Source organism: Echeneis naucrates, chromosome 11 (genome assembly GCF_900963305.1).
Source record: "Echeneis naucrates chromosome 11, fEcheNa1.1, whole genome shotgun sequence".
NCBI lineage: Eukaryota > Metazoa > Chordata > Actinopteri > Carangiformes > Echeneidae > Echeneis > Echeneis naucrates.
In genome coordinates this window covers 3657541-3683824 of record NC_042521.1, presented here as the reverse complement: position 1 = coordinate 3683824, position 26284 = coordinate 3657541, and the positions used below count along the sequence as shown (strand labels likewise).

The 26284-nt window shown below is 42.2% G+C and overlaps 2 protein-coding genes across 3 annotated transcripts in view; both read left to right on the top strand.

The window, feature by feature from the left end:
• Positions 1 to 7398: 7398 nt before the first annotated feature.
• On the top strand, positions 7399 to 17308 carry sall3b (spalt-like transcription factor 3b). The gene is made up of 4 exons (XM_029514107.1): positions 7399 to 8183; positions 12421 to 15408; positions 15528 to 15871; positions 16688 to 17308. The coding sequence occupies exons 1-4, from the start codon at positions 8102 to 8104 to the stop codon at positions 17078 to 17080; spliced, it is 3807 nt and encodes a 1268-aa protein (XP_029369967.1). The 5' UTR covers positions 7399 to 8101; the 3' UTR covers positions 17081 to 17308.
• A 1424-nt stretch (positions 17309 to 18732) lies between these two features.
• The window catches only part of atp9b (ATPase phospholipid transporting 9B), a 33194-nt gene continuing 25642 nt past the window's right edge, over positions 18733 to 26284 (top strand). For both annotated transcript variants that reach the window (XM_029514288.1, XM_029514287.1), the window contains exons 1-3: positions 18733 to 18820; positions 22753 to 22926; positions 25250 to 25400. In XM_029514288.1, the coding sequence (XP_029370148.1) occupies positions 18741 to 18820; positions 22753 to 22926; positions 25250 to 25400 (405 nt within the window). In that variant the 5' untranslated portion in view covers positions 18733 to 18740. The remainder of the gene's footprint in view (positions 18821 to 22752; positions 22927 to 25249; positions 25401 to 26284) is intronic.

The window sequence follows — 26284 nt, the reverse complement described above, 5'->3', positions numbered from 1 at the left end:
AACTCCATCAGACAAAGGCAACATTTCACATGTTTTATCTGAGGGGCGTGAGAAATGTGGAGGGGGAAAGACTTATGGAAGGGCGAGACTGTAAATCTGTTGGATGCAGACGCTGGGAAAATGTCCAGGTTACTTCTGTTTGTGCGTTTAGTTAAAAACATAATATTATTCACCATATATATGTGGAGAAGGAACATTTTGGCATTCCAGCCATCGAATGTTTATAGAAACGACTAACATGTTGCTTTATTTCCACAATAATTTGAACCCAGATCCAGACATTTAATAAAAATAACCGAGTGTCATGTTGCCAACAGACTGTGGGATCGTGGGGAATCGGAAGGCTCCAGAAATCATCAATTAGTTGGTAACTGCAGCTCTTAAACCTGTAAAATGGAATACTTTAACCCTCATTGTGCAATAAAAGTCGTTATAAGTATAAGCGTGATAAGGACAAAGAAAAGCTGAAGCTTTGCAGAGTAAACCAAAAACGAGCTGAACTCTTTTTTCAAGAACTCTTTTTTTTTTTTTTTTTTACATGGCGGACAAAATATCTGTGACATCCCTGACGTCAGTTGCAAACCTGGATGTCGACGCCGCGGCTTCCTGGATTTGAGTAAAAATAGTAAATAACAGTCTTACCTAAACGTGGCCCGGAGTGTCTCTGGTTCTTGGCCCCTTTGACTTTGAGCAGGCCTGAGCCGGAGTGGGAGACCAGCGGCGGTCCGACTGTAACTCTGGGAATGTGTGCCATCTTGCATGATAAATATCAGTGATTTGCTCCAGGCTTCAGACTGTGACTCACAGGAAGTCACTGTTTTGAGTTGGTTTACACAGATGGAGACCATTCTTAGTCAACATTCACATAAAAATCAGTCTGGGCCCCCTTTTTTTGTGTGTGTGTGTGTGTTTCTTCGCCTCCTTTTCATTGTGTAGACAGTGGCAGAGCTTCAGCTGTTTTACTGGGCGGGAGACGACACCTTTATTTGTTTGCAGGATCTTTGTGAGCTTTAACTTCGAACTTCACAAGCATCTGCAACTTCACACAGACGTAAGTAAGTACACACATTCAGTCTGACCTCATCATTTGTGTTCTCAAACAAGTGGGACAATAGTTGTTGTTTTTTTTTTAAAATCCCATCTAGGATAAAGTTTGCGCTCCTGCAGCGGTGCAGCCCTGTTGTCACGCAGGCGGCTGCTTTCATGCTCTTCGCTGCTGCTCTTGCGGTGAAATTCAGGCTGTGGTTAGCAGCAGTTATTGGCCTTTGACTGCGCTCTGTGTTTATCCTGTAGGATCATTTTCCTCATCACTGCTCTGTCCTGTGTCTGTCTCCTACTGAGAGCTGCACTGAAGGAGGAGGCAAAAAAAAAAACTGCACATATGTTGCTTGAACGTGTCGAAGACGCCTGCAGGGCCTTTCTTACTGCTTCAATATGTGTTTGTCCCGGTGACGCTTTTAGATCCACCGCAGTAGAAAAGTTATCAGGAAAGTGGAAATAATGAATAAAAGCGTCAGTTTTTTATAGGAACGTGTCTGATACATTTGTGGATTATCACTGATAGACTGATTAGGAAGCAGCTGGTGCACGAGGAGGTGACTTTAGTTTACAGATGAAGCAGAGAGTAAAAATTGCGAAATAACAGATCTGTCTTTGATGAGTTCTTTCAAATAGTTAAATATCTGCTCTAACTTGTTGTCTTTGTTGGTGTGAAATGAATGAATGTTTGTGCAATCGACCCATTTTCATTAGCAGAGAGACGTTAACCTTTGTCAGCTTGATGGTCTCAGCTCTTTTTGCAGTTTTTTCTTTTTTTTTGTGTATTTCTTTTGATCGACTGGTGCAGGAAGATGTCACCTTTCAGCACTAAAACACAACGTGAGAGCAATAGATCAATTTTTTAAACGTCAAAGTTTCTCAAGGCATTCTCAGTTTGACTTCTGGATTTCTTCAAACTGCACTTTAGCTCAGAAATAGAAAAGCATGTAAATGGTTTCTGCTAAAGCTTGATGTGAAACAAAGGCTACCTGTGGTTAGTCTGCTTTGTTAATCGGCTCTGAAAAGACTTTTTACTTTCAGTTTGAGTTGGATCAGTCTATTCTTATTCAAAACTGCTCTCTAATTGTCTCTGGGACGTCCTGCTGGTACCTTCCAGTCTGTCTCTTCTTTGTTTTGAGAAATCTAATGAATGAAAAGTTAGGTGGAAAATTAAATACATCAGCCTGATATAATTCCAGCAACTAACCTGCTCCAAACAAGTGTTTGTGTGCTAGCACGGTGTGGTGTATTTACAGGAAGGAGTGGGGTGAGATTTCCGTGACCAGCCCCAGATATTATGTGCTTAAAGCTTGTAATTAAATACTGTTTTACTGCATCTATTGTTGTAATTGTCACGCAAGTTTGTGAGAAGGAATCATTTCCTTTTTTCCAGAAAGTTGCTTTTCGGTTGTTTTTTTTTTTTTTGTTGTTGTTGTTTTTTTTTACTGTTAGCTGGTTATCATGTAAGCACGTGTGTCAACAGTCCCAAACACCTCATTATGAAGCTTTCATGTGTTAAAAAAACAGCACTGTTCCCATTTCTCCCGTGCTGCTCTAAATAAAGAGATTTTCTTAAAACCTTCCCGAAATTCATCCAACGAAAAAACTAAATAAAAGAAAACAAAACAACGGAGGAAAAAAAAAAAAAGGCCCCAAATTCCCCCAAGGAAATATTTTCTCTTTTCCGGTTGCCGCTCCTGCAAATATTTACACCCATCTTATACTATCACACGCTTTTCTAAACGTATTTTTATTTTTGTCCGTCCCTTTCCGCCTCAGCCTCAATTTCTTCCTTTTTGATCCCAGCCCATTGGTATCGTCGGCTTCCTCATTTACGGCTTGAAGGCGAACCTGACACCCGGGACGTCATGTGAAACCGTGAAGGACAGGAGGCAATAAGCCAGAGAATAGCAGCAATCTTCAGGAAAGTTCTCCTTTCACTCTCGCTCCCGTAGTTCTCTGTCCTCTTATCCAGCCTTGAAGATAAAGAAAAAAAAAAAAAATCAATACAGAAACACAGAGCTAGATAAAGGCGGCGAGGAGAGGAGAGCGAGCCCGTCCAAGTTGGGTGTAGTGAATTAAAGCCATCAGAAAATTTCCCGGCCCCTCAGCCCTCAGTCTACATAACCTGTCTGGGTGCTGTCCATCACTCTCCGCTCGCTGCTCTTTTGTTCACTTTTGATTTCCTTTTGGTCTATTCTCCGTCTGCTTTGTGTTTTGGGATGAGGAGCCTGCTCCCAATCGGCCGCAATAACTGCTGAGTGAAGGTTTTGGATATTGCGAGGAGCCTGAGTCCGAGCCGCCACATCGGCTTTGTACGACGGACAGACGGGGCGGTCGGCCTCTTCTTGTTTCAGACTGAAACATCTCAGGGGCTCTCGGATGCCATGAAATTTTATTCAAACATTCATGGTCCACAGAGGATGAACCTGACCCAACCTTTAACGTCTCGTCCTGATCCTCAGAGGTTAAACGTGGCGCAGCTACGAGGTTTTGATTTGTGGTTCTGAGCCTGAAATTTGGGGCCCGTGTTCACCGTCCTGCTCAGGATGACCGGACATGACCTTGGCACTCTCCCCCCGTCTTTGCATCCAAAGGCTGTAAACTCTTAATCTTGCTTTACCTGCTTCAGGTCCACAAACGCACCCCCACCCCCAATCACACACCCCCTCAGTCCCTTCAGCTCCTCAGTTACCAGATCACATCGACATCTGATGAGCTGTAGCAGATATGGAGGCCTGCGATGCTCCGCGGGGCGTATTTCAAAGGAGGTTGAGGTCATATTTCACTGTTTCAGGGCTTCGGCGCTGTCATGTATTAATTAAAATCCAAATACCCCGTATTGATTGTGTTATCAGGCTAGTGCAGCCTGGGCTGGCCGTATTGATCCGGCCTGTGATTTATGATCATTTTCACGAAAAATCCTTTTGTGTGATTATATGAGGAAACAGAGCCGGAGTGAATGTAATTCTTTTAGATGTATGCTGCAGCGCGGAGGACTAAACAGGCTGCCACCCAGAAGCTCCTCAGAGGAAAGATATAAACAACAAAAAAGGTTATGATCCCATCGGTGTCGTTGAAGAGTCCCCCCCCCCCCCAGAGGCTGCAGCCTGTGGCTTTCCAGCTTCATACAGTCCGACACTTAGACTCTCTCCCACAGATCCCACATCGGCTTCAACTAATTACCCCAAATCAGACTTTAATCCGCTCGCTGTGGTCTTATTTTACACAATGTGTAAATTGGAGTCGGCTCTGGGACTTTGAATTTCACTGCTGATGAAGATGTTTGCATTATTATCACGTATACGGCCTAAAACATCAGCTAATCCGAATGTGACGAAGGAAAACTCATCCAGAGGTTTGAAGTTAACGGGGTAACTGTTGATGCACATCAGGGAACCACTGTATGTCAGAGGACACTCATGTTTTTCACTTTTTAATATTTTTATTGCTCTTGTTCAAATGTTTTATAAAAAAAAAAAAACTACTTACTACTGAACGAAAATCAAATCAAAATTACAAAGTGAGGCCTGCTGGGAAGTCTTAATTTGACCATTTTTTTTTTTGTTCAGTAGCGAGTGGCCTTCAGGTAATCTCAGATTAAGTTAAGAAAAATATTTGCATATTTGCACGAGGTCCAGTCAACAACGTAACGCGAATATGCAGATTATATGCAACAAGATTTCAAGATTTCTTTGTGTTTTATTCTATATCTGGAAATTGATTATAGAGGAAGACTATTAAATTAAATTAAAAAATAAGAAATTATTTGGAACTATTGTTCGTAATGGTTGAGCAGGATGTACTAAAAAGTTAGATAGTTAGGGATGAAAAATCACGGACGGACACACACTCAGAATTCAGCCAATATGAGAGCAGTTTCTAGGATCGGTGGGACGACTGACCCAGATCTTAACCCTTCCTGACAAACAACATCATGGCTCGTTCCTTTGGGGAGCAGCCTGACGGCCATGTCGGCAGGTCTCAAAAACATCCACACTTTACCATTTTTGTCTCAGCCTGACACGTTTTCTGCACGTCTGGACGTATTTTATCAAACAGAATGTTTTCGTCCATTAAAACACATTAACCCCAAACTTCAGCCCGACATACTTGAAGATTGAAACCTCCCTCCGTTTTTTCTCCTTCCTCAGTAAATACCTCGGGTCATCTCAGACTCTTTTCTTGCCTGACGTATCTCGGCAGCGCTTGGCATTTTTCTGCTGGCTGATGGCTGCCCGTCTGAGCGGCGGGTCAGGGGCCATTAGCTTGTCATATCTCCATCTGAGGCCTCGCACTCCGTACTGCAGCACTCACATTCCTCAGCTGGCACCGGCTGACAGGACGGCGCTGTATCTGCTCCTCCATTCAGCTGCTTGTAAATCACACAGCCTACTGTAATCTTCATATGGACTGAAAGTGGCTGCAGGGAAGCTTCTTAATTCTGCTGATTCAATTTTCTGCTTTATAGCGTCAGTACTTCATCTTTGGTGACTCACGCCCAGAAAGTGGAAAAATGAACATAACTGGACTGGACTGTGTTTGAACCACTAACTTTCACAGTGTGGCTTTAATGGATAATAAATAAGAATGTTTGGAGTCAAAGTCACGTCTATTTTTACATAAATACCGAGAACACGTGGATATGATCTAATGCAGCGCAGCAATAGTTGACGTGTCGCTTTGTGGTTTCATTTTCTGATTCTGTGTCAGAAGCTGATTGAACCTAATTTGTCCAAACCGTAACAGAAACGAGTTATAGTTCAGTTCACAACAATTTAACTAGTTGTGAGCGTTGTTCTGTTCATTTCCAGTACAAATAAAACATTTACATTTTTATGGAATAATCATTTTTAAAAGAACTAAGATATAATAATGTCCACTGACTCCACTAACTTCTCTGGTGGCCTACTTTAGGATGGGATTCGGAGCAAACTCTCACACAAGTAATTCATAAAATCTAATCAGCATTGTATAACAGAATTCAGTATATACACCTGCTTTGTTCATATCTCTGGATATGCTGGATTCCTATAAAAATGTGACATTTCGTCCCCCTCACCTTGTTTCATTCAGTAAATGTTCCCTCTGCACTTTGAAAAATTCTGCGTCCAAATGAACCCGCAAAGTTTAAACATGTCTCTGGAACAATGTAGTTAAAAGTTAAACGGTTGCAGCTTTGGATAATTTGTCTACTTGTGTGACTGTTGTGTAACACCTGTGTGTTCTTTTATTCTTAAAGGGCTCTGTTGTCTATATTTGGTTTAGCTGTCTTTTTTTTTTTTTTTTTTTTCCTGCAACGTGACAGACAAAACTGCAAAGTTGCACTCTGAATAATTGATCATCAAATATGATTATTTAACTTGAACTTGCCACGTTGATCGTACAAAACAGCACAAACTGATGTGAAACGCAGTAATGAAATTCAAGTGGTGCTTACGGCTGTGAGTGGAGTCCGGGTTGGTGTAGGCCATGTTGGAATCTGGAAGAGATCATGGTCAAGTAGTTGTTAGTCTGATTTCGTGTGCTGGCGCTGGTTACAAAGAATCAATATCGAATCAAGCAGGGTTGACTTTCCAGATAAGCACTCGTGGCCACTCTGGCTATTCATCATAAGTCTGTAGAAACCTGATAGGTCAGAAGAAATTATATTCCAGCAGCAGTGGGGTCCCTTATCTCCCCATAGCAGGGGAATAGGAGACATACCGATCAATACCAGGCTGTTGTGTAGTACTTGCAATTATCAACAGCTGATTCTGTCCTCCCCCAGCATCTTTTAATACCACATAATTACAAGTTTTGGAACAATGCCTGAAGAGGGATTACAGCTTTGGTGAAGTATGCCTCGGACTGCTCTCAGCTTTGAAATAGCTGCAGTCAGTTTCAAACAGGTCTTATTGTGCACTCTGATTTACCTCCTTTCATTTTTTTTCATGCAGCTGTGGAGACAAATGAGTGAGTGGCCGTGAGCTCACCTCCAAAACTACAAAAATGGAGGTGCAGGAAGATCCCCCCCACACACACACACACACACAAACGTAGCTTCTTTAAATGTACTATTAAGTTTTAATATGAGTTTAGCTACGTTCTCTCTCTCTCTCTTTTTTTTTTCTTCACACATGGCTGATCATCACTTTTCCAGCACGGAGACATTTTTCAGTCTTCTCTGGCGCCAAATTGTGGGAGGTCGTTAATAAATGAAGCCTGGGCTCCAACACCTCCTGTGGTATCCTGGCAGTAGCCTATCGCAGCCAGCTGAAGGGCATCTAATGATGGACCGGAGGCGGAGGCACCGAGCAGAGGGGGCTGGTGACTCGGACAAACCAGGGAGTCTCACTTCCGAGGTCGGACCCGCTGCGATCTGAGCGCGCCGCTTTTACGCACGAAGTTTTACTTTTACGCACGAAATCTGATCTTTTTCTCCCCGAATCGCCTCTTCTAGGCCGTCGATTCTGGACTTAACGCACACAAACACAACAAACTCTCCTGTTGTGGAAGGATAACCGGTCCTGCTGTTGTGTTGCACTGCTGCCGCGTGTGTGAGGGCTTCAGCCGGGACCTCCTCCTCTCCACAGCCCGAGAAGGCAGGTCAGACCGGAGCCCCTTGTTGTTTTTATTTATTTTTTCGTAATTCTGGCCCTAACTGCTCATCGAAGAGCTCAGAGCCGAACTTTGAGCCTAAATGGACCGAGCCCAGAGGCAGAATCTGGCTCCGAAGGTCGGACTGAACCATGTTGGAGCTGCTCGGAGCTGCGCGTAAAAGCCGCCGCTCGCCTGACAGGAAGTGAACTAATTATTTTTAAACCCCATCCCTCATTTCCATATCTAGGGTGAGTCGGCTGGACCGCAGCCAATCAACCCCAGCGAAGGGCAGCGAGAGTCGTAAAAAGCATTATCCTTCCTCCATCATAATTACACTGACATGCGCAATCTGCACCGGGCCGCCGACACCAGCCGCCGTTCGCCTATTTCACCGACCCCGCTCCAGCTGGAAGGTCCCAGTCGCTGCCGGTAGATGAGTCTGTGGGGAAGGCGGCAGAGAGTGGCACCGTGAAGGATCAACATGTCCCGCCGTAAACAAGCCAAGCCGCAGCACCTCCGGTCGGACGAGGAAGCCGCTCACACCGGACTCCTCCGCCCCGATGGTAGGTGTCCCGGAGGTCCTCCTGCCACTTTTCACTGGCTTTTTTTCTTCTGAAGTTAACGGATCAGCGGCACCGACAAGGAGACCGGGCTTATAAGGACAACTTCATGACGAAGGTTTCATTGCAAAGTGCAGTAATGTGACAATAGTGAGGATGGTGATGGAGGCTTTAGGCGCACAGGCGGAAAGAAAAGAGAGAGGTGGATGAACTGTTATGTTTCTGCAACTTTCCTCCTTCCACTTAAAAATTTATTTCTAACTTTTTGACATTTAGTTATTAAAGACCTCCTGCCTGAGGTCTGCCTAGTGGAATTTGGGAATAAAAGCATTTTAGAGTTTAATCTAGACACAAAACGGGAATTTCTAAGATCATGTTTTATTACTTTGTGACCAACATTCAGATCTAACAAGCTAATATGGGACAAACATGGCTATTGTCATATTTTAGTTTCATTTGTTTGGCTGTTTTAAAAGTGATGGGCAAATGAGCGGCCTGTTGTGACTCTCCTACAGTAAACAGGGAATTTGAAGTTTGAATAGTGATGCGTTTTCATTTATTTCTTCAGATTATGGCTGAGGTTGTTGTGTCTTCTGGCTGGAGGCCTCCCTGACAACTATTTAAACTGGATTTTAATGAGATACATTGAACCGTTAACCAGGAGTAAGTAGTCTGAAAAATTGAAAACAAAAGCAGGACGTTATTTCATAGTTTTTATGGTTATGCTAATGTATTGTCATGCATGGTGACTTCTGTATTTCAGCGTCATGCTTTATCAACAGATCCCATATATCCTGAACAAATAATTTCATAAATGTACACAGGGAAAAAAAAAAAAAAAACAACAAAACAAAGTTCCCAGTGTCCAGTATTTCTTACACTTTGCCAGGAGTGTACTGACAAATTATTAATATTAACGATATTGTCCATATTATTTGTAACAGGAGCTCACTTATTCAATCACATTTCCAGGCTGTGTTATGAAACACCAGAAGCCTCACATGCTTTCCAGTATTTTAATATTTAATTAAACAATTTCATTTTCTGCCCATGTACGTCCAGCAGAGCTTGGTGTTATCTGAACCTTTTAATCAGCTCTCACTTCTGAGCAGTAGCTCATATCAGTAATAATATTTTAAACAGAAATAAAACTTTGAACTGATATCTCCCATTGAAATGTTTGTCCTGAAATTGACTGAATGTTAAATTGAATTTGGCCTGCATTCTTGAAATTTGATGCAAAATCTTTAAAGTAAAAAACAAAACAAAAAAAAAAATCCTTCTTGGTAGAGTATGAATCTAAATTATTCCAATGTAATATGATTCATTTCACGGCCCTTTTGTTTATTTAGATTATGGTGGCTTTGTAGTTGTTTTTATGGCATTAGCATTAGCTTTTCTCTCTCTGCTAAAAGGCCTGCAAGAAATCAATTTACAAATTTCTCATCGCAGCTCATGCTATTTTTTTCACGAAATGATTTGTTTCTTTTGAATTTTAACACGGCGTTGCGTTCAGATGTTATTATTTGTGGCTGTGAAGAGGTGCTGAGTGTAGAGGAGGCCCTCCTCAGTCAGGCCCTCCCACAGTCCTGCAGCCAGGCGGGGGGCTCCGCTGCTCTGAGATGGGCTTTGATTGAGCCTGCTGACTTAACCTTTGTCAGCCTCACCCAGCGAGGGGGCAAGTGCTCCATGTCTGGATCATAATACAATTAGTACATGTGAACCGCTGACCTCTGCAGCCCAGAGGTCACTCAGAGAGGCACCAACGCTGGGCTGAGAGTCTGTTTACTTGCAGCTGCAGCTTCATGGCCAAACCACACAGCGAGGAACAGACATAAATCTGTTTGCTGCTCCCGATGTCATGGATCGAGCGAGGGTGACATTTTTAAATAAATTCCTATCTGTGTTATTATATTTGGAAATGTATTCAGAGCCCTAAATCTAAACCGATCTTCCCTTTGCTTTCACTGGAAGTAAATCTTACAAAGTGCAAACATAATCCCGAGCTAAAACAGTGAAAGTGTTTTCGCTCCTGTGTTTGCTGAATCGCCTTGGTGATCTCCAGACCACCCACTTGGTGAGCCAAAGGACTCTGATTCTTTATCTCTGATGAGTTTGACTTTCAGATCAGTTTTTACACACTCAGCTCTGGTTGCACTTGTCTGAGCTGAAACTTGCAGTTTATTACTGAACTTATTTCACCAATGATAAGCACAGTGCACCGTGTGCTTGCAGGAGGATTTGTTGAGTGTGTTCACCTTAAAGTAAATGAAACAGATGTCTTTATCTTTGTTTAGCTTGAACTAATTGGGACTAATTCTTTCAGGTGAAAAACAGTGATAACTGGAGTGTACTGACAACACACATGTGCACAAGGGAGCGCAAACACACTTTGGTACACAAAGTGTGTTTATAAGAACAAGGTACAGCACATGTAGACCACACACACAGATTTTATGAGTCATGATTATTTTCTTAAAAAGTAAATATTAATAAAATTAGTCATCACTAATTTCTTTGGAAAAAATTGAAAGTAAAATGAATTATATTATATTTCAATGGTCAGACTTAAAGCTCGTACTAACCATCTTTTTTAATTTTGGTTCTTTTTGAATTGTTATTCTTAAATTGGTGTAGGGAGGCCCGAGTGAGTGTGACATTAATTTACTATTGATTTCCCCAGATCTTTCCATCTGGTCTTACTGTCTGTTTCCTAATGGGCCAAAGCCTGAACAGATGCAACTGACTCTAAAAGTCTGAAATCTTGTCAACATGAACGTCACACAGCAGCTACTGAAAGGGGACAAAAGGGAAAGTGGTTGTCTGAGGATCTATGTTTGTGTACAAAAGATTTTTACAGATATAACCGAGGGTAATTTAAAAAGTGACAGTGGATCGACATTGCAAAGTCACACAATTTAGGAATAAGAGCAACAAATCTGTGTGCAATATCCTGTTTACATCAGAATGCTCTGTTTATGCTGTTTTAATGTTTTTACTCTACTTTTATTTTCCTTTGGCAAAGTTTGCACGCGTCACTTTAGTAGTTACTGTGATAGAAACAGCAGCATGCTGTCTGTTGGATCAGTGATATTATAGATTGACTTCATTAATAAGTAATAATAATTGATTTATTACATTTCTGTTCTGCTGTTTACTGCATGAAATAAAACATTAATCACAGCAAAGAGTTAAAGAATCAAACTACTGATTTTCATCTTCAGTGTGGTTCTCAAACTGGGCTCTGGGGACATACAGGGGTCCTTGAAGGGCTTCTTGGGGGTCCTGGGCTAAAAGGGGAATCATTTATTTCCACTAGAAGTCCTTCCACAAATAACACAACGACAACATGTATGGCTATTTTAGTCATGAGACTCAAACACTTTCTGGAATAAAAGCAAAGGGAGCTGTCAGATGGGGGACTCTGGGAGAAAATCCTATTAATTCTGGGTGTATGTTTGAATCTGTGTCAGTTTAGGGGTCTTTGATTTGAAAACCATCGAGGGCCACTGATTTGAAGTGCCCTGATGCAACAAATCTGGTGTAAAAAAAATTTCGTACTTTTTGACCAGTGTATATTAGGCCCACAATTGTTTTTGACTAAATATGAGACACATTATTGAATGCACAGAAAATCAGTGTACTGTATGGAATTTCATTATATGTCTGAATGCACATGTGAAAGGTCAGATAACTTCTGCTGACCTTCGCTGATTTTTATGGTCTTGGTAAAGCTTGTGTTTTAAATAAGAGTTCATTAAAACGTCAAACTTTTGTCTTTTTTTTTTTTTTTGATAAGCTAACATAATGTATAAATGGAAGAAAATAAAGCAGCAGTTATTGTTTAGCTGGAATTCCCCCTCATGTTCCTCTTCATAGTCAGACACTAGTGGCGTTTACTCTAATGGTTCTGGGTGACAGAGAGAAATTTAAGATGCTTTTTTGACTTCAAATGATCTGTTTCCAGATGTGTTTTGCATAATTTTAAACAAACCATCTTGTGATTCAGTTTGACATGTTTGTTATCTTTGGACATTTTAGGGTCTCTGGTGGAATCAGAAGTTCATGAGGTTTGAACAACGCTTGTCCACACAACATGTGTTGTTTGGAAAGATGGACTCGATGGCGGGGGTGTGGGGATTAATTACAATGTGCAAAAAGGAAAAATGGTTCCTCGGGGGAATATCAGGACAATATTACCAGTTTTGGATTCTCACGTCTTCTTTTATTTCCTTTTCAGGAATCATGGAAGGCACGGAGAGAGAGGAGACCTGTGGAGGCTGCCACAGCAGCGAGGAAACACACGTCTGTGACAGATGCTGTGCTGAGTTTTTCACTTGGACCGAACTGAGTGAACACCAGAAAGTCTGCACTGAGGATCCCTTAGTGCTGATAGTTAAGGACAATGAGGGGATGCCTGTTCCTGAGGAGTCTCCTGTTCCCAGCGTTGCGTCCAGTGACTCATCCGCGGCAGAGTCCACAGACGCCGGCTTTGATCCGGGAGAGGCGCATGTGAACGACAACGACAGTCTGGATAATTTAGAGGAAGGCAGGGACCGGGATGAAGCCATGGAGCTTGAGCAGCGCCCACAGGACAAATACACTACAATCTCCAGCCCTCAGCCTCCAGAATCAGCTGCGTCCACTTCCCCCCAGATGTTAGCAGCTGGCAGCTACAACATGCCGAGTACAAATGTCACGCTGGAGATTCTTCACAGCACCAGAGTGGCCGTGGCGCAGTTCTCACAGGGGATCAACAGCAGTGGCACAGGAGGGAAAGGAGCTTCAGCAGCCATCCCAGTGATCCTGGAGCACCTGCTGGCTCTGCAGCAACAACAGGTCCACCAGCTGCAGCTTATCGAGCAGATCTGTAGCCAGGTAGCCATCATGAACAGACAACCGACGCAAGCTGCGTTGAACCCAGTCTCAAGATCCTTTTCTCTTGCACCTAATCCTTTCCCTTCTCAAGGCCTCATCCCACCTCCCATCCTGCCGCTGTCGGGAACGATGCCCTCCACTGTTAACGGACAGGCTGCCGTTTCTTTGTCGTCTGTGCTTGAAAAGTCACAAAATATCTCCTCGCAAACCGGATGCGGAAAGTCCAACTTTAGAGACATTACGTGTACCTCAGCTTCCTCAGATAATTCAAATCCATCTCTCTCCAGCAGCAGCAGCAGCAGCAGCAGCAGCAGCAGGAGCATCTCCGCATTACTTCCTCCTTACACAGGCTCCCATGCCAGCGGCATTAACTGTACTCAGACACTGAGCTCCTCCAGCCCGCTGTCCCTGGGGCAGAGTGGCATCCTCAGCTCATCCTCCAGTTTACCATTTCTACCTCAGAGCCCCCCCAGCAGCGTCATTTTCCCCAATCCCCTGGCTAGCATCGCTGCCACAGCTAATGCACTTGACCCTCTTGCGGCCCTGATGAAGCACAGGAAAGGGAAACTGCCTAACGTGTCCTTGTTTGAAACGAAGCCCAGCTCAGAGGAGCCCTTCTTCAAGCATAAATGCAGGTTCTGTGCCAAAGTGTTTGGCAGTGACAGCGCTCTGCAGATCCACCTGCGCTCCCATACAGGAGAGCGGCCCTTCAAATGCAACATCTGTGGCAATCGCTTTTCCACAAAAGGGAACTTAAAGGTGCACTTCCAGAGGCATAAAGAGAAGTATCCTCATGTTCAGATGAATCCCTACCCGGTGCCAGAATATCTAGATAACGTGCCAACAAGTTCTGGGATTCCCTATGGAATGTCCATCCCCCCGGAAAAACCGGTCTCCTCATGGCTGGACAGCAAACCTGTTGTAGCAACTCTGCCAGCCACCATGGGTCTTCCGCTTTCCTCCACTATTACCAGTATCGGAGGCTCAAATGACCCCGTAGCTGTAACACCATCCGTAAAGTCTCCCTACCAGCCAGCTCCTGGTGAATATCTATCTTTGTCACCTAACCACAGAGGCAGCGAGGCTCATTTCTCTCCTGTTTCCGAGTCTCCACAGTTAAACCGTGAGATAGAGACATCCACTATGCTGAAAACAGAGGGAGTACACCTGCCCCAAAGCTGCACGCTGAAACTTAGAGCCAACCCAGCAACAGAAGCAAGCGGCTCCACAGTCCCATCCGTGGCCACCACACCCGAACCCATCACGTCTGCCTCCCCCGTCCCCATCTCTCCGCCCCTCTCGCTCAACTCAGATGAAACTAAATTCCAATCAGGCGGCCTCCTGGAGTCTATGCAAACGTCTGAAACCTCAAAGCTTCAGCAGCTGGTGGAGAATATCGACAAAAAGATCACAGACCCCAACCAGTGTGTCCTTTGTCACCGCGTCCTCAGCTGTCAGAGCGCGCTGAAGATGCACTACCGCATTCACACCGGGGAGAGGCCATTTAAATGCAAAGTGTGCGGCAGGGCTTTCACCACCAAAGGCAACCTGAAGACACACATTGGCGTTCATAGGGAAAACCCCCCAGTTCAAGTGCAACACTCGTGTCCTCTCTGTCAGAAGAAGTTTACCAATGCCGTTGTTCTTCAGCAGCACATTCGCATGCACATGGTGGGGCAGATTCCAGACTCAGCCCCGGTGGACGGGCTGCAGGAGATGGACAGCGACGTCTCTATCAATGGAAAGAGCTTTGACAGTCTCAGCAGCAATGGCAATGACTTGATAGATGACATTTCAATGGATGATAATGAAGAAGAGGAAGAGGATGAAGAAAATATGGAGGAAGGCATGAGACCCTCTAAAACTTTGGCCTCTGATTGTAATTCACCTCCTAAGTCCTTTGCTGTTGTTTCAAGTATTGCAGCTCTGGAGAATCAAATGAGGATGGTGGATGCCACTGTAAGCTTGAACCACTCCTTCGGCTTGAAGCTCCTAACAAACGGCTTTAACGACAGCAGCCAACTCAATATTAAATGTGCTTTATCAGAGAAAACGGTGGAGAACTCCAGTGTTAACAGCCCAAACGTGTCAGAATCCTCCTGCTCACCTCATGCATCTCCCATTCAGAGCAACTCAGAGGGCATGACGATCAAATCACCTGCAGCGCACATCAACATGCCAGAATCTCAAGAGCCTTTGGCAGCCTCGGTGAAGAGAGAGCAATCTGAGTCTCCCGCCTCTGCATCAGCAGCTGCGGCGGCCCAGGAGCGGAGAGGAATTCCACCCGGCAAACCGTGTGTGAAAGAAGAGACCCCTTACAGTATGTCCTTCCAACTGAGCAGAGACAGAGGTACACTTACACTGATTTCGTGACATTGCCACGATCTACAAATTTCAGAGGTTTTATTTTTTTTTCTCGAAGTCTGTTAGAAACTTGACTAATGCTGCGTGCGTTCACTTTGATTTCAGCTGCAGGTCAAAGCGTTCCCAGCTTGGCCACAAGCACGTCATCGGCCGTCATCAAGACCGAGGTGAACGGCCACTGTCAACCAAACAACCCGAACGACGGTCAGCACCCACCGTTTAGTATCCACATCCCTCCGGCTTTTCCATCAGTTGGCAGCCCGGGCATGACCTCCCTGCTGGGCTCCGCACCCCCTCGACGGACTCCCAAGCAGCACAACTGTAACGCCTGTGGGAAGAACTTCTCATCAGCCAGCGCCCTACAGATCCATGAACGCACACACACGGGGGAGAAACCGTTTGTCTGCTCCATCTGCGGCAGAGCTTTCACCACTAAAGGCAATCTGAAGGTAGATACGGACTTTGTTGTGAGGTTTTGTCTGAACTCAAGCTGAAGCACGGTTTGATGACATTTTCAGCGGTAAATAAAGATATTTCATTCAATAACTAGATATTGATTCATCATATAATGATGCAGGATCATCCACAGCTACAGCTGAATAAACAAATTAATAATGAATTAATCTTAAGGTAATCTGTTTAAGGGCTTAGGCTTCAAGTGGAATTAGTTCCACTCTGCAATTTGCTGTGATGTATTTTAATGCAGTGCAATCAGAGTGTATAAATTCTCCATAATAACATATTTACTCTCTAAACAATACCTTTGAACACAGAGGTCTCTGCCAAAGCCACATAGGAATTGATGATATGCTGTTTATAATTTAGAGTAACATGATACCGATCACTGCACAAGCATGTTGAGATGGTTAAAGTGTCCCATTACTGAGGCTGAGGAGACCCAGAAGACCTTTTCATGTGCTTAGTTTCATAGATGAAGCAGATAATCGTTTGCTATCAACAAATTCAGTTTCAAAAATATCTATACTGAGCTGAAACCAACAATTATTTTCATTATTTATTGTTTTGCCACTACTGTTTGGATTAATCAGTTGATCATTTGTGTTGAAATATGTCTATGTATGCAACATTTTTGCCTTTAAAATTACTTTATGATCAAATTTTCTATTTTCTAATTGGTGATTCAACAGGGAGAGTAAATTAAGAGTTGTTTTTATGTCAGGGAGTTTGAAGATCACTTGGACCACACTACGTACTTACATTTTACAGCAAGATCAAGCACCAGATCTAACATATATCATTTTTAGGTTCATATGGGAACTCACATGTGGAACAACGCACCAGCCAGGAGAGGCAGGCGGCTGTCGGTGGAGAACCCGATGGCCTTGCTGGGTGGAGAGGCGGTGAAGTTTGGGGAGATGTTTCAGAAGGATCTGGCTGCTCGAGCGATGAATGTAGACCCTGGGTTTTGGAACCGCTACGCAACGGCTATCAGCAACAGCCTGGCCATGAAAAACAACGAGATCTCAGTGATTCAGAACAGAGGCATCTCTCAGCTTCACCCTCTGACTGCAGGCATGGACAGAGTGAGCACCGCAGGAAGTCCAATAAACAGTCTAACCAAGACCGGCATGGACCTGGGAAATAACAGACATTTTTCTATGCTGATAGATGACAGCAAAGAAATTGGAATCAATTGATTAAAGCTGAATGGTGATGAAATACTTATGCAAACTATAATGGACGTTAAAATATTTGTAAAACGACTTGTTTGTTCTTATGTATTATAAATAGACCTAAAAAGAACTTTTTATCATGTGACAGAGAATAGTAGGGTATTCACATTTTGCTGTTTTACTTTGCAGTCATTTGTGAGTGTTTTTTTTTTTTTTTCTTTTCTATACATTAAATAAGTTGTTTAACTTGTACCTGAGAATTCCTACGGTGCTTAGATGTATGGTTGCTCCGAAGAAAGGAGCATATGTTCAGATCAATAATGCAAAAGAGTCTGCTATCTCCTCCGGACAGCTGCCCAATGCTGCTAGCTGGTGCAAAGCACAAAATATGCTCATACCCACGACTACAAACCGCAAAGGTCTGTTATGGATGTTATGGTGAGAAACTGTCACTCTTAAACAACAGTTGGACCGAATAAAATATAGAACAAACCGTCTGTATGTCCAGTCCCCTACCTCACTCTGTTTAAACACTGGAAAGAGATTACTTGTCCTGATGTCATTTTTTCCACACGTTACATTGCAACGTGGACTCTTCAATGTCATTTGCTTCATCTGCCTGCAGAGATACTATTGCAAAGTTGTACATTTTGTAATTAAGGATTTTTTTTTATGTTTTTCTCCCAAGCAAATAATATATAACTATAAATTGGCTGATTTAAGCATGTACTAATGTTCGCTCATAAAATAGCATTGGTTAAACTGTTATTTCTGCCTTTTATGCTCCTGTTGTGGGTTCCAGTAAAAATGCCCTTCAACAACAGCAACATTTCCCATTTATTTCTTCTAGATAATCCTAATAATATACCCATACCCATTATAACATATATTTTTCTCATTTAAAACTTTATGACTTGCTGTCCATCTCTCCTGGCAGGATGAATTGATGATGTTCTTGAAAAAAAGCTGTTGCCAATTATTTTGGGAGGCACAGCTATTAAAAAATAGTTAAGATAGTAGTCTGGAATATTATTATTATTTTTTTTTTAAGTAAACAATAAAATGAAGAAAAAGTCGTCAGCCATTAACTATTAAAGAAGAAACGGTTGATTACAGGATGATTAATGAACAGTTAATAACTTTAATGGGAAAATAGTCAAATCCAAAGGGTCTCATACTCACTGGCCTATTTTCGATCACCTCATACAGTCTTAATCGGCGAACAGCTGCCCTGAATTCATTCAGGTGGAGACTAGTTGTATTTAATATGATTAACCCTGTTTGTTTTGTAGAATATAAAGTCTTATTGAAGCTCCAGTTTCTTTTTATCGGAAACTATGAATGTTAGTTGACCACGCGTATGCTGCCTTAACTTGCCATCGGGAAAGCGCGGTTTAGCTAGACCAATTAAAAAAACAATCATAATAAACAAGCAAAAAATCTTCTTAATTTTTTTATCTGTAGATTAATATTGTGAATAACTTGATGGGGTGAAAATGTAAAACATGCCCTCTGTGCTCTTTAATCTTAAAATCTTTAAACACCACGCTGATGGTCAGTGCTCCCGCGCGTACCAGAGTTTCGTAATTTTCGTAATTTTCGTGCGGTAAGCGAACGCGGCGTAAATCCTAACCGCTGTTTGTTTCGGGGGCGTGACGTCAGGTTGTGTACTGCTCCAGCCAAGATGGCTGACGGCATCCCGCTGAACCCCGTGCGGAAGAACTCGATGAGAATCCTGTATTACAACTCGGCCAGACTTCCAAGGTATGGAGGGGACTACAGGGCTTTTTCGTAGAAAAACAACCGCCTGTCTGTGATGTTTTATACCCGGCTGCCTCGGTTCGTTCCCGGGCTCCGTGGCTGTTAGCCTGTGTTGCTAGCGCTGTCGCGGACAGCTCCCTCGCCTCCCCCACCCCCCCCCCCCCCCCCCTCCACTTTGACAACTCCTTCCTCTGCTCCTACCTCCCCCCATAAAGCCAGAAACATCTGCTATATGTATTCTACCGCTGTTAATTCAATAGAAGCAGCCCTTCAGCCCCCTGCCCCCCGCCCCCTCCTCCCTACTGTGCGCTAGCCTGGGTTAGCCACCGCTCCGGTATTTAATTGCCAGTCACGTGACTCTGCCTTCTGCGAGTTCGTCACATGTTGTCAAAGTGTTGTTAGCCGCTGAAGTCATCACTCAACAGCTTGTTCATTTTTCAGACTGGGCTGAGGATGAACTAACAAAGCCCTCAAGGTGAGGACTGGACAGAAAAATGAAGTAGGCGCATGACCAGGTACTGTCAGACCCAGTGGCAGCTTAGGCTGTCTGTGTTTTTAGAGCAATAGAAGTAAGTAAACATGTTTATCTAACACCAGGAAAGGTGTGAAACACCATTTGATAACCATGTCTTCCATATTTCAATAAAGGGAAAAATATATATATACACACACACAAACACACAGAGGCTTTTGCTACAGTTCAGTGTGTGCAGAAGCATATTTTTTTAATTTACTCTGTTCGTCAGTTGAAATGAAACTGAGATCTGATGAGGGTCTGACCAACAACGACAACAATAAAATCAAACCAAACCAAAAGTCGCTTAATTGTAAGCAACCTACAGTCTTCTTATATGAAAATAAGGACATTAGGAGTCTGATGTACAGACAAACATTACAGATGATAAGCAGGATAAGGAGGAAAAAGTTAGTTTTTCTCTGCTGCGTTGATATCAACAGTATTCACATAACATTTCACTGCCTCGCAGTCGTGATGCTACAGCCAGAGAAAGCCATCATGATCAAACAAGTGCAGGCTACATGTGCAGAAGTTTTAAATTGAAATGACTGTTGACAGAGTTAATTTCTCCCCCATCCAGTGTTGACTGAAGGTCTGTGGAGTGCTTGCAGTGTGTGTTGATCATCCGGGCTTGTTTGTTAGTGCTGGAGTTCTGAGCTGTTCTCCGATCATGTTAGTCCAGTGTTAACAAAATACCTCAACTTTGTTTTGCAAAGCCAGTTTTAAAATCCGCATATCCTAAATGCATTTTGAAAAATAACAGTTTTTTGTTTTGTTTTGTTACCCAGCCCCTTATTTTTAATCCTTCCCTTGAGCTCATCAGTGAAATTCATGAAAACTTATTGGGCATGTGGTTAGCTTGTCTGGCCTAACTGTGGAGATCAGACTGCACCTGAGGGTGGTAAAAGTCATTGATGGAGCTTTCTTGTTGACACTGAACAACTGTTGGCAGCTATACCTTAGTTGCATCCGAGCCAACAAACCTTTTTACAAACCAGCCCGTGTTTTCACTGGATTAAGAGTTGAATTATTATGTAATCAGATGTGGGAGATCCAAACAAGAAACACCAGGGGTATTAATGTACCTCACTGGCAACTTCCAGCAGTCTGTGAATTAAACATAAAATAAGAAGTGTTTGGTTGGTGATTCAAACTTCAACAACAGTAGTGGCTGAGGTCAAAATCTCAAGCGTTATTTACCTGTTCAGAGCCAGAGATGGTAAGTGAAAATTACTCAGTATTTAAGCAACCCAACGCTGCATTTAGAGTATTATAGTTGCGTAAGCCCTTCATTATGTAGTCTTTTTAAAATGTTCCACTTTTCACACTACTGATTTAGAATTTGATTATTTAACTTAAACTATCCTCAGTTTGTGATGTGAGATACTGTCTGAACTGGGAATCCTCAAACCATTCAGTGCTGGCCTGGAACGTTGTGGAGCTCATCCATTGCTGTGGGTGTTACAGTCCACACGCGCTCATAGTTCATTCTTTCTTTTTTTTTTCCCAGATCAGAAAGTCGTCTTAATCATGGAGTGTCCTTGTCTGTCTGGTTCTTTAGGTTGCAGCAGCTTTCAGCTGAAACAGACAGACTGTTACAGCTTCTGTATGTTTTGCTTTGTCATGTTGAGCCGTGCTGGAGGTTCATATCAGTGAGAACTGAATGTGGCTCGTTGCTCTTAAGCTCATAATCCCCCTGTTGCTAGTTTCCTGCTTGTTCATTTGTCCATGTTTGTCAGTACAAGATGTGTGTACAGCAGATTGACCTTTCAGGCTGTTTATAATCCAGAATTTTTCAAATTGAAATAGTTTTCTTCCTGTATGACACACAAATAGATCTGCTTCCAATCCAAAACATATTTTCTGTCTTCCAATTTTGAAGTCTAGAAGATAGGTTAAAGCCTAAATTGTGGGGGAAGAAAAACAAAACATTGTGAGAATGACTCATTTGGATGCAGTTAAATCTCCTTTCTACAAATAACTAACCTTAGGAACACTGTTTTTTAGCCTTAGGTGATATGTTCAATCTTTTTGTACTAAGTCCAAGACCTCTCTTCTTATCTTATGTACATTTAATACAAGCTTAATTTCTGTCTTGAAACAGCTCCCACCCCAGCCTTTGTACAGTAAACACTTTGATGTTTTTATATCATCAATTTATAGTGTTTTCAAGTTTGCAATGTGTTCATCAGCAAATTTTTTCAGCAAGTCCTTCACCTGGAGCTGCCATCTCTTCATTCCAGGCTTTCTAAAAGCTTTGTAAAAGCATGAGTCACAAGTTTAAATAGGATTAGGAAAAAAAACATTTCCCCCCTGTAGCCTATTCATTTTTATTATTCAACATGTGGTAGCTGGTCAACTGGATGAATATTTAAATAATGTTTGACTGTGGAGCTCCACCCGATCTGTGTGCTGATGTGAGTAGGTGAGATTGTGGGTATGCACTCAGCAACATTACAGTGAATATATGGCTTTGATTGTTGCTCTGGCTTAAACTGGTAAATAGTCTCAACTACATGCCAGAAAAATGAGAATTGGTTTGGACTTTATAGTTACTGAGAGAGCTGAACTTGATATTCCCTTTGGTACCCGATACACATTGTGGTCTACTGTAGGTTAGAGGCCATTTAGCTGTGTCTCCACAGAGAAGTATAGACTTTCATTGAATCAAATATAATGAAAAATATCATCAGTCTTAATTTCAGGTGCATCTTTTCCTTGTCATCTTATATTTGTTGTGTTTGATGGCTGTGACTTATTCATCAAAATGTCTAAATAATTTTCTTATTTATTCTGGGTTCTTTGTGACATAGGCTTTTACTGTAGCTGTCCAGACTATGTCAGTTTGTTAGAGAGGCCTCATGAATAAGACATGTGCTTCTCAAGTGTTTCTTTATATTGTGAATTGGGGAAATGCTCTACAGTACTTAGTGGTAGAACTGTAATGTTGGCTTCTCTACAGTCCTTCACCGAATTTAGCACATCTGGTGCCATTAAGAGTGCTCTTTCATTCCTGAATCTTAACAGTATTTTGGGGATTTTTCACCATTTATTGAGCAGTAAATCCCAGAATCTAACCGTGTACGTTGTGTTTATGTGGTATGTGCTTTAACTGTTCAGCTCCAAATGTGCACCAAATTCACCCAACTATAATTTGCAAATGTAGCTGGCCTTGGCCACACAGCCTGTGTATTGAACATGTATAATTTAGAATCAAAATGTCTGAATAACATCAGGGGAAAGTTTCACAGGGATTCCCTTACAAATTGAAACACCCCATCAATATATTTTTAATATCTTTCTTGGCAAAGCAGAAAGTGTTTCTGTGATTTGTATGCTGGTTCCAAATTAGTGGAGTTTTAAGAGATAGCATTTTTCAGCCTCAGGATGTTTGTGTTGCTGTGCTCTGTCCTCACAGATACTCTCTAGAAGATGAGTCCTCTAACCTGGATGAGATGCCTCTGATGATGTCGGAGGAAGGCTTTGAAAACGATGAGAGCGACTACCAGACATTGCCCCGGGCCAGAGTCAATCAGAGACAGAGAGGCCTCGGGTGGTTCCTGTGCGGAGGGTGGAAAGTCCTCTGCGGCAGGTATGGGTGTGTTGCACGTAGACTAAAATTAATGATGCACTAATCATGTTATAGCTGATATAAATACTCTCTGGAACATTTCTCCTACATATTTTAGCATCTGCCTTACACTACACAGGCTGTTTGTAGAAGGTTTATTCTTAAGATTCTATCATAACAGATGTACTTTAATGCTATTATACTATACTGTTAAAAGAAGTTGGCTGATGTATGCTGATTTTAACCTTATATACATTACTGTGCTGCAAAGTCACTTCAGTTGTCGCACTTCCTCTTGGACCGTTAAGCCCTCTGAAATTAGTCCGTGTTTTTGTCATTCAGCAGATGTATGTGTAGTGTATGATGTTAGTAAGTATGCTTGTGATGATCGGTTTGGATTTCAAACGCACCGGTAGCTGTGCGTGAAGTGAAAAGACAGGATAAGGGCATATTTTTGGTCGAGTTCCTTGATGCGCACCATCAGTCCAAAAAGATTTTCAGGTCAAAGAGAATGACTCGGTTTATCCAGCTAATGATTCATTTGACAGGTTTTGCCCTCTAAAGATGCTCCTATCAGGAGTGTTTGTTGATAGCAGAGCAATAAAGTGTTACATTTATAAACAAATGTTAATGCAGCACTTCGGTGGCCAAATAGTAACATTTACCAACGGAGGAATTTCATAGAATATTCTGGTTTCGGTGTGGTTTTGTTGTCAGTGGTGCATCTCCAGTTGAAGCTGCATATTGATCCCCCCCACCCTCCCCTCCCCCCCACTAATGAACAAATCGGATTTTTCACAGCTGACCAGTTTGATGCTTTCCAGTAATTTTATGTATGCTTAGCGTGGGATTATAAAACACAAATAATTCACACTGAATAAGCCCTGACTGTTCAAATGGCATATTATTTGAATAGCATTCATTTGCTCAAATAATCGCTCTTATGAATCTGGACTCAGAGTGCACAGAGACGGGGAGCGTCGAGGCCAATACAAACAAGAGTTTTTACCAAAGTTGATTTATTTAGTTTTATGTTTTGCCAACTTGCTTAAAAAGTGGAAAAGCCAAGTTGATCAGCATGACGGTATACACTGACACTCTCCCCTCTACTCCCCACGCCGCCCCCCGACAGGTGCAGGTTCAGGTCATGCTCACATCAGGCTGCTCTCATTTTCATTTACCCCCACACTACACTGCTGTTTGCATTTTATATCAGATATGCTAGATAAGCTCCAGTGTAGTCATTAGCAGGTTGATAGAAAGTCAAATAATATTTAAAAAGTAAATGTCAATTGACAATCTATCTCTTCTCTAATCTCTTCTTAGAGTTTTACTAATATGACATTGATGATGCTTTCATGCTTGAAATGTTTAACATGAGGTCCAACTAGCCAGGAAACAAGGACAAACATGTGCCATTGTATGCCTCATGGTATGTTTTATGTGCAGATATACAGCATGGCTGCTTCTTCAGGGTTTACCAGATGGTTCAGCTGTGAAAGTGTTCCCACAGCATCAGTGAGGGAATTCCCTCCTGGAGATATACTAATGTGTTCAGGTCAAGCAAAGGGCTTTTTTATGAAATAGTGTCAGAAGAAGCCTTTAAGATCTAATTAGCACTGACAAGACTGGGGGTATAAATAGCTGTTGGGTGTAGCAGGGCACAGCTGTGGTGCTCAATGGCCACAATTGATTGAACAGCTGAGAAAATGAAAGAGCAATGAGGCTGTTGATAGTCTTGATATTTATTAGGAAAATGGCCATGAGTAAGAGATCCATTTCTTTTATTGACAGAAGTGTTACAAGGGAGGTCAAAACCACAGATTAAAAAATGCAAAATAAATGTTAAAATTATGATAATTTTAATATTGGCAAATTAATTAGTCTTTCATTTTCAGTGGACTCTGACTGATGTGCTCCTTTTTACAACCGAAAGCATGTTCTTCTCTTTACTGCGTATTACTGTGAAGAAACAAGGACAACTGTTTAATGTGGAGATATATATACCACCTTTAAGCCATCTGATAATAAATAAATAAATATATATATATATATATATATATATATATATATATATATATATATATATATAATTTCTGAAAATGCTTTTCTATGTGTTTATCAGTGAAAGTAGTGCTTGCCTCAAACTTCTTAAAACAAAATAACCTGTTCAACTTGCTATTTGTACCGTAATTCACTAGAAAAATGACAGACAAAGAATTAGAGGGTTTGCTGGAAATCACTGGTGTGGGGCAGCCAAGCTGACCAGTACCACACATTAAGCAACGTTTGGTGGGTGTTGTGGGTTTGAAAAAAAATTTGTGTTGCTTTCTTCCCTTCTCAGCTGCTGTGATTGTTTGGCACATGTATTTCGGAGAAAGAAGGAGTTAAAGGCCCGGACGGTATGGCTCGGCTGCCCGGAGAAATGTGAAGAGAAGTACCCAAAAAATGGCATCAAAAACCAGAAGTACAATATCTTTACCTTTGTGCCTGGGGTGAGTCAGCTCTCAAAGACATTGACGTGTAACTTGTGTCATATAATTACATATTTGAACACATTATAAGCTCCTGACTCAGTCTTTGCTGAGTCTATGTTCCTACTCTTATTAACTTTTACAGTCAATACAGTGGCATTTCATCCTTTCAGTTAATTGCCTTGATCGCTTCACAGGTTAACAGTAGCTAGAACACAGTAGCACTCACTTCATCTAATATTGAACTGTTTTGTCATTATATTAAGGGTTTATACTGTCGCAGAACATTTGGGCCCGATCAGAGTTCAGAGAGTGGTTCCATGATTAAGAGGGCCACCTTTGGCCCAGGCCATAAAATGTCAACTGTCTATTAGAGATGTAGGTATTGTCATCGGTGCTGAACAAAACGGCTCCATTTTTCTCCCTACACTTTGAATTATTAAATACACACAAATTGAGTTTAGCAGTGTGCATTTTTCCCTAAAGGTCAGAGGCTTCATTAACTGTAGAACATCATCCATTGATCCCATTGTCTCTGATAATCTGGCGAGACACTAGACTCTCATTATTGCAAGCATTATTCAAAATTTGACCTTAGATGAATACAGTACTAAAGGCTCCCTGTTGATGGACGCCCCATTAGCAAAGAGCCCTCAATAAGTCACAGGTGTCACTTAAGGTATGTGAGAATTAAGGCGCTTGATCTTTTTTTTCTTCTTCATTCATTATTGCTGCCATCACTCCTGTTTATTTTGTGTTTTATGTTTATTCTGCAAAGCGCAAGCACCAGCAGACATTGGACCTACGACATGAAATCCGTTCCCTGAGTGCCATTTGAAACAAAAGTTCTCAAACTGCCAGAGTTTTCATTAGGTTAATGTAAAGTTAACAGCGTCAACATGTAT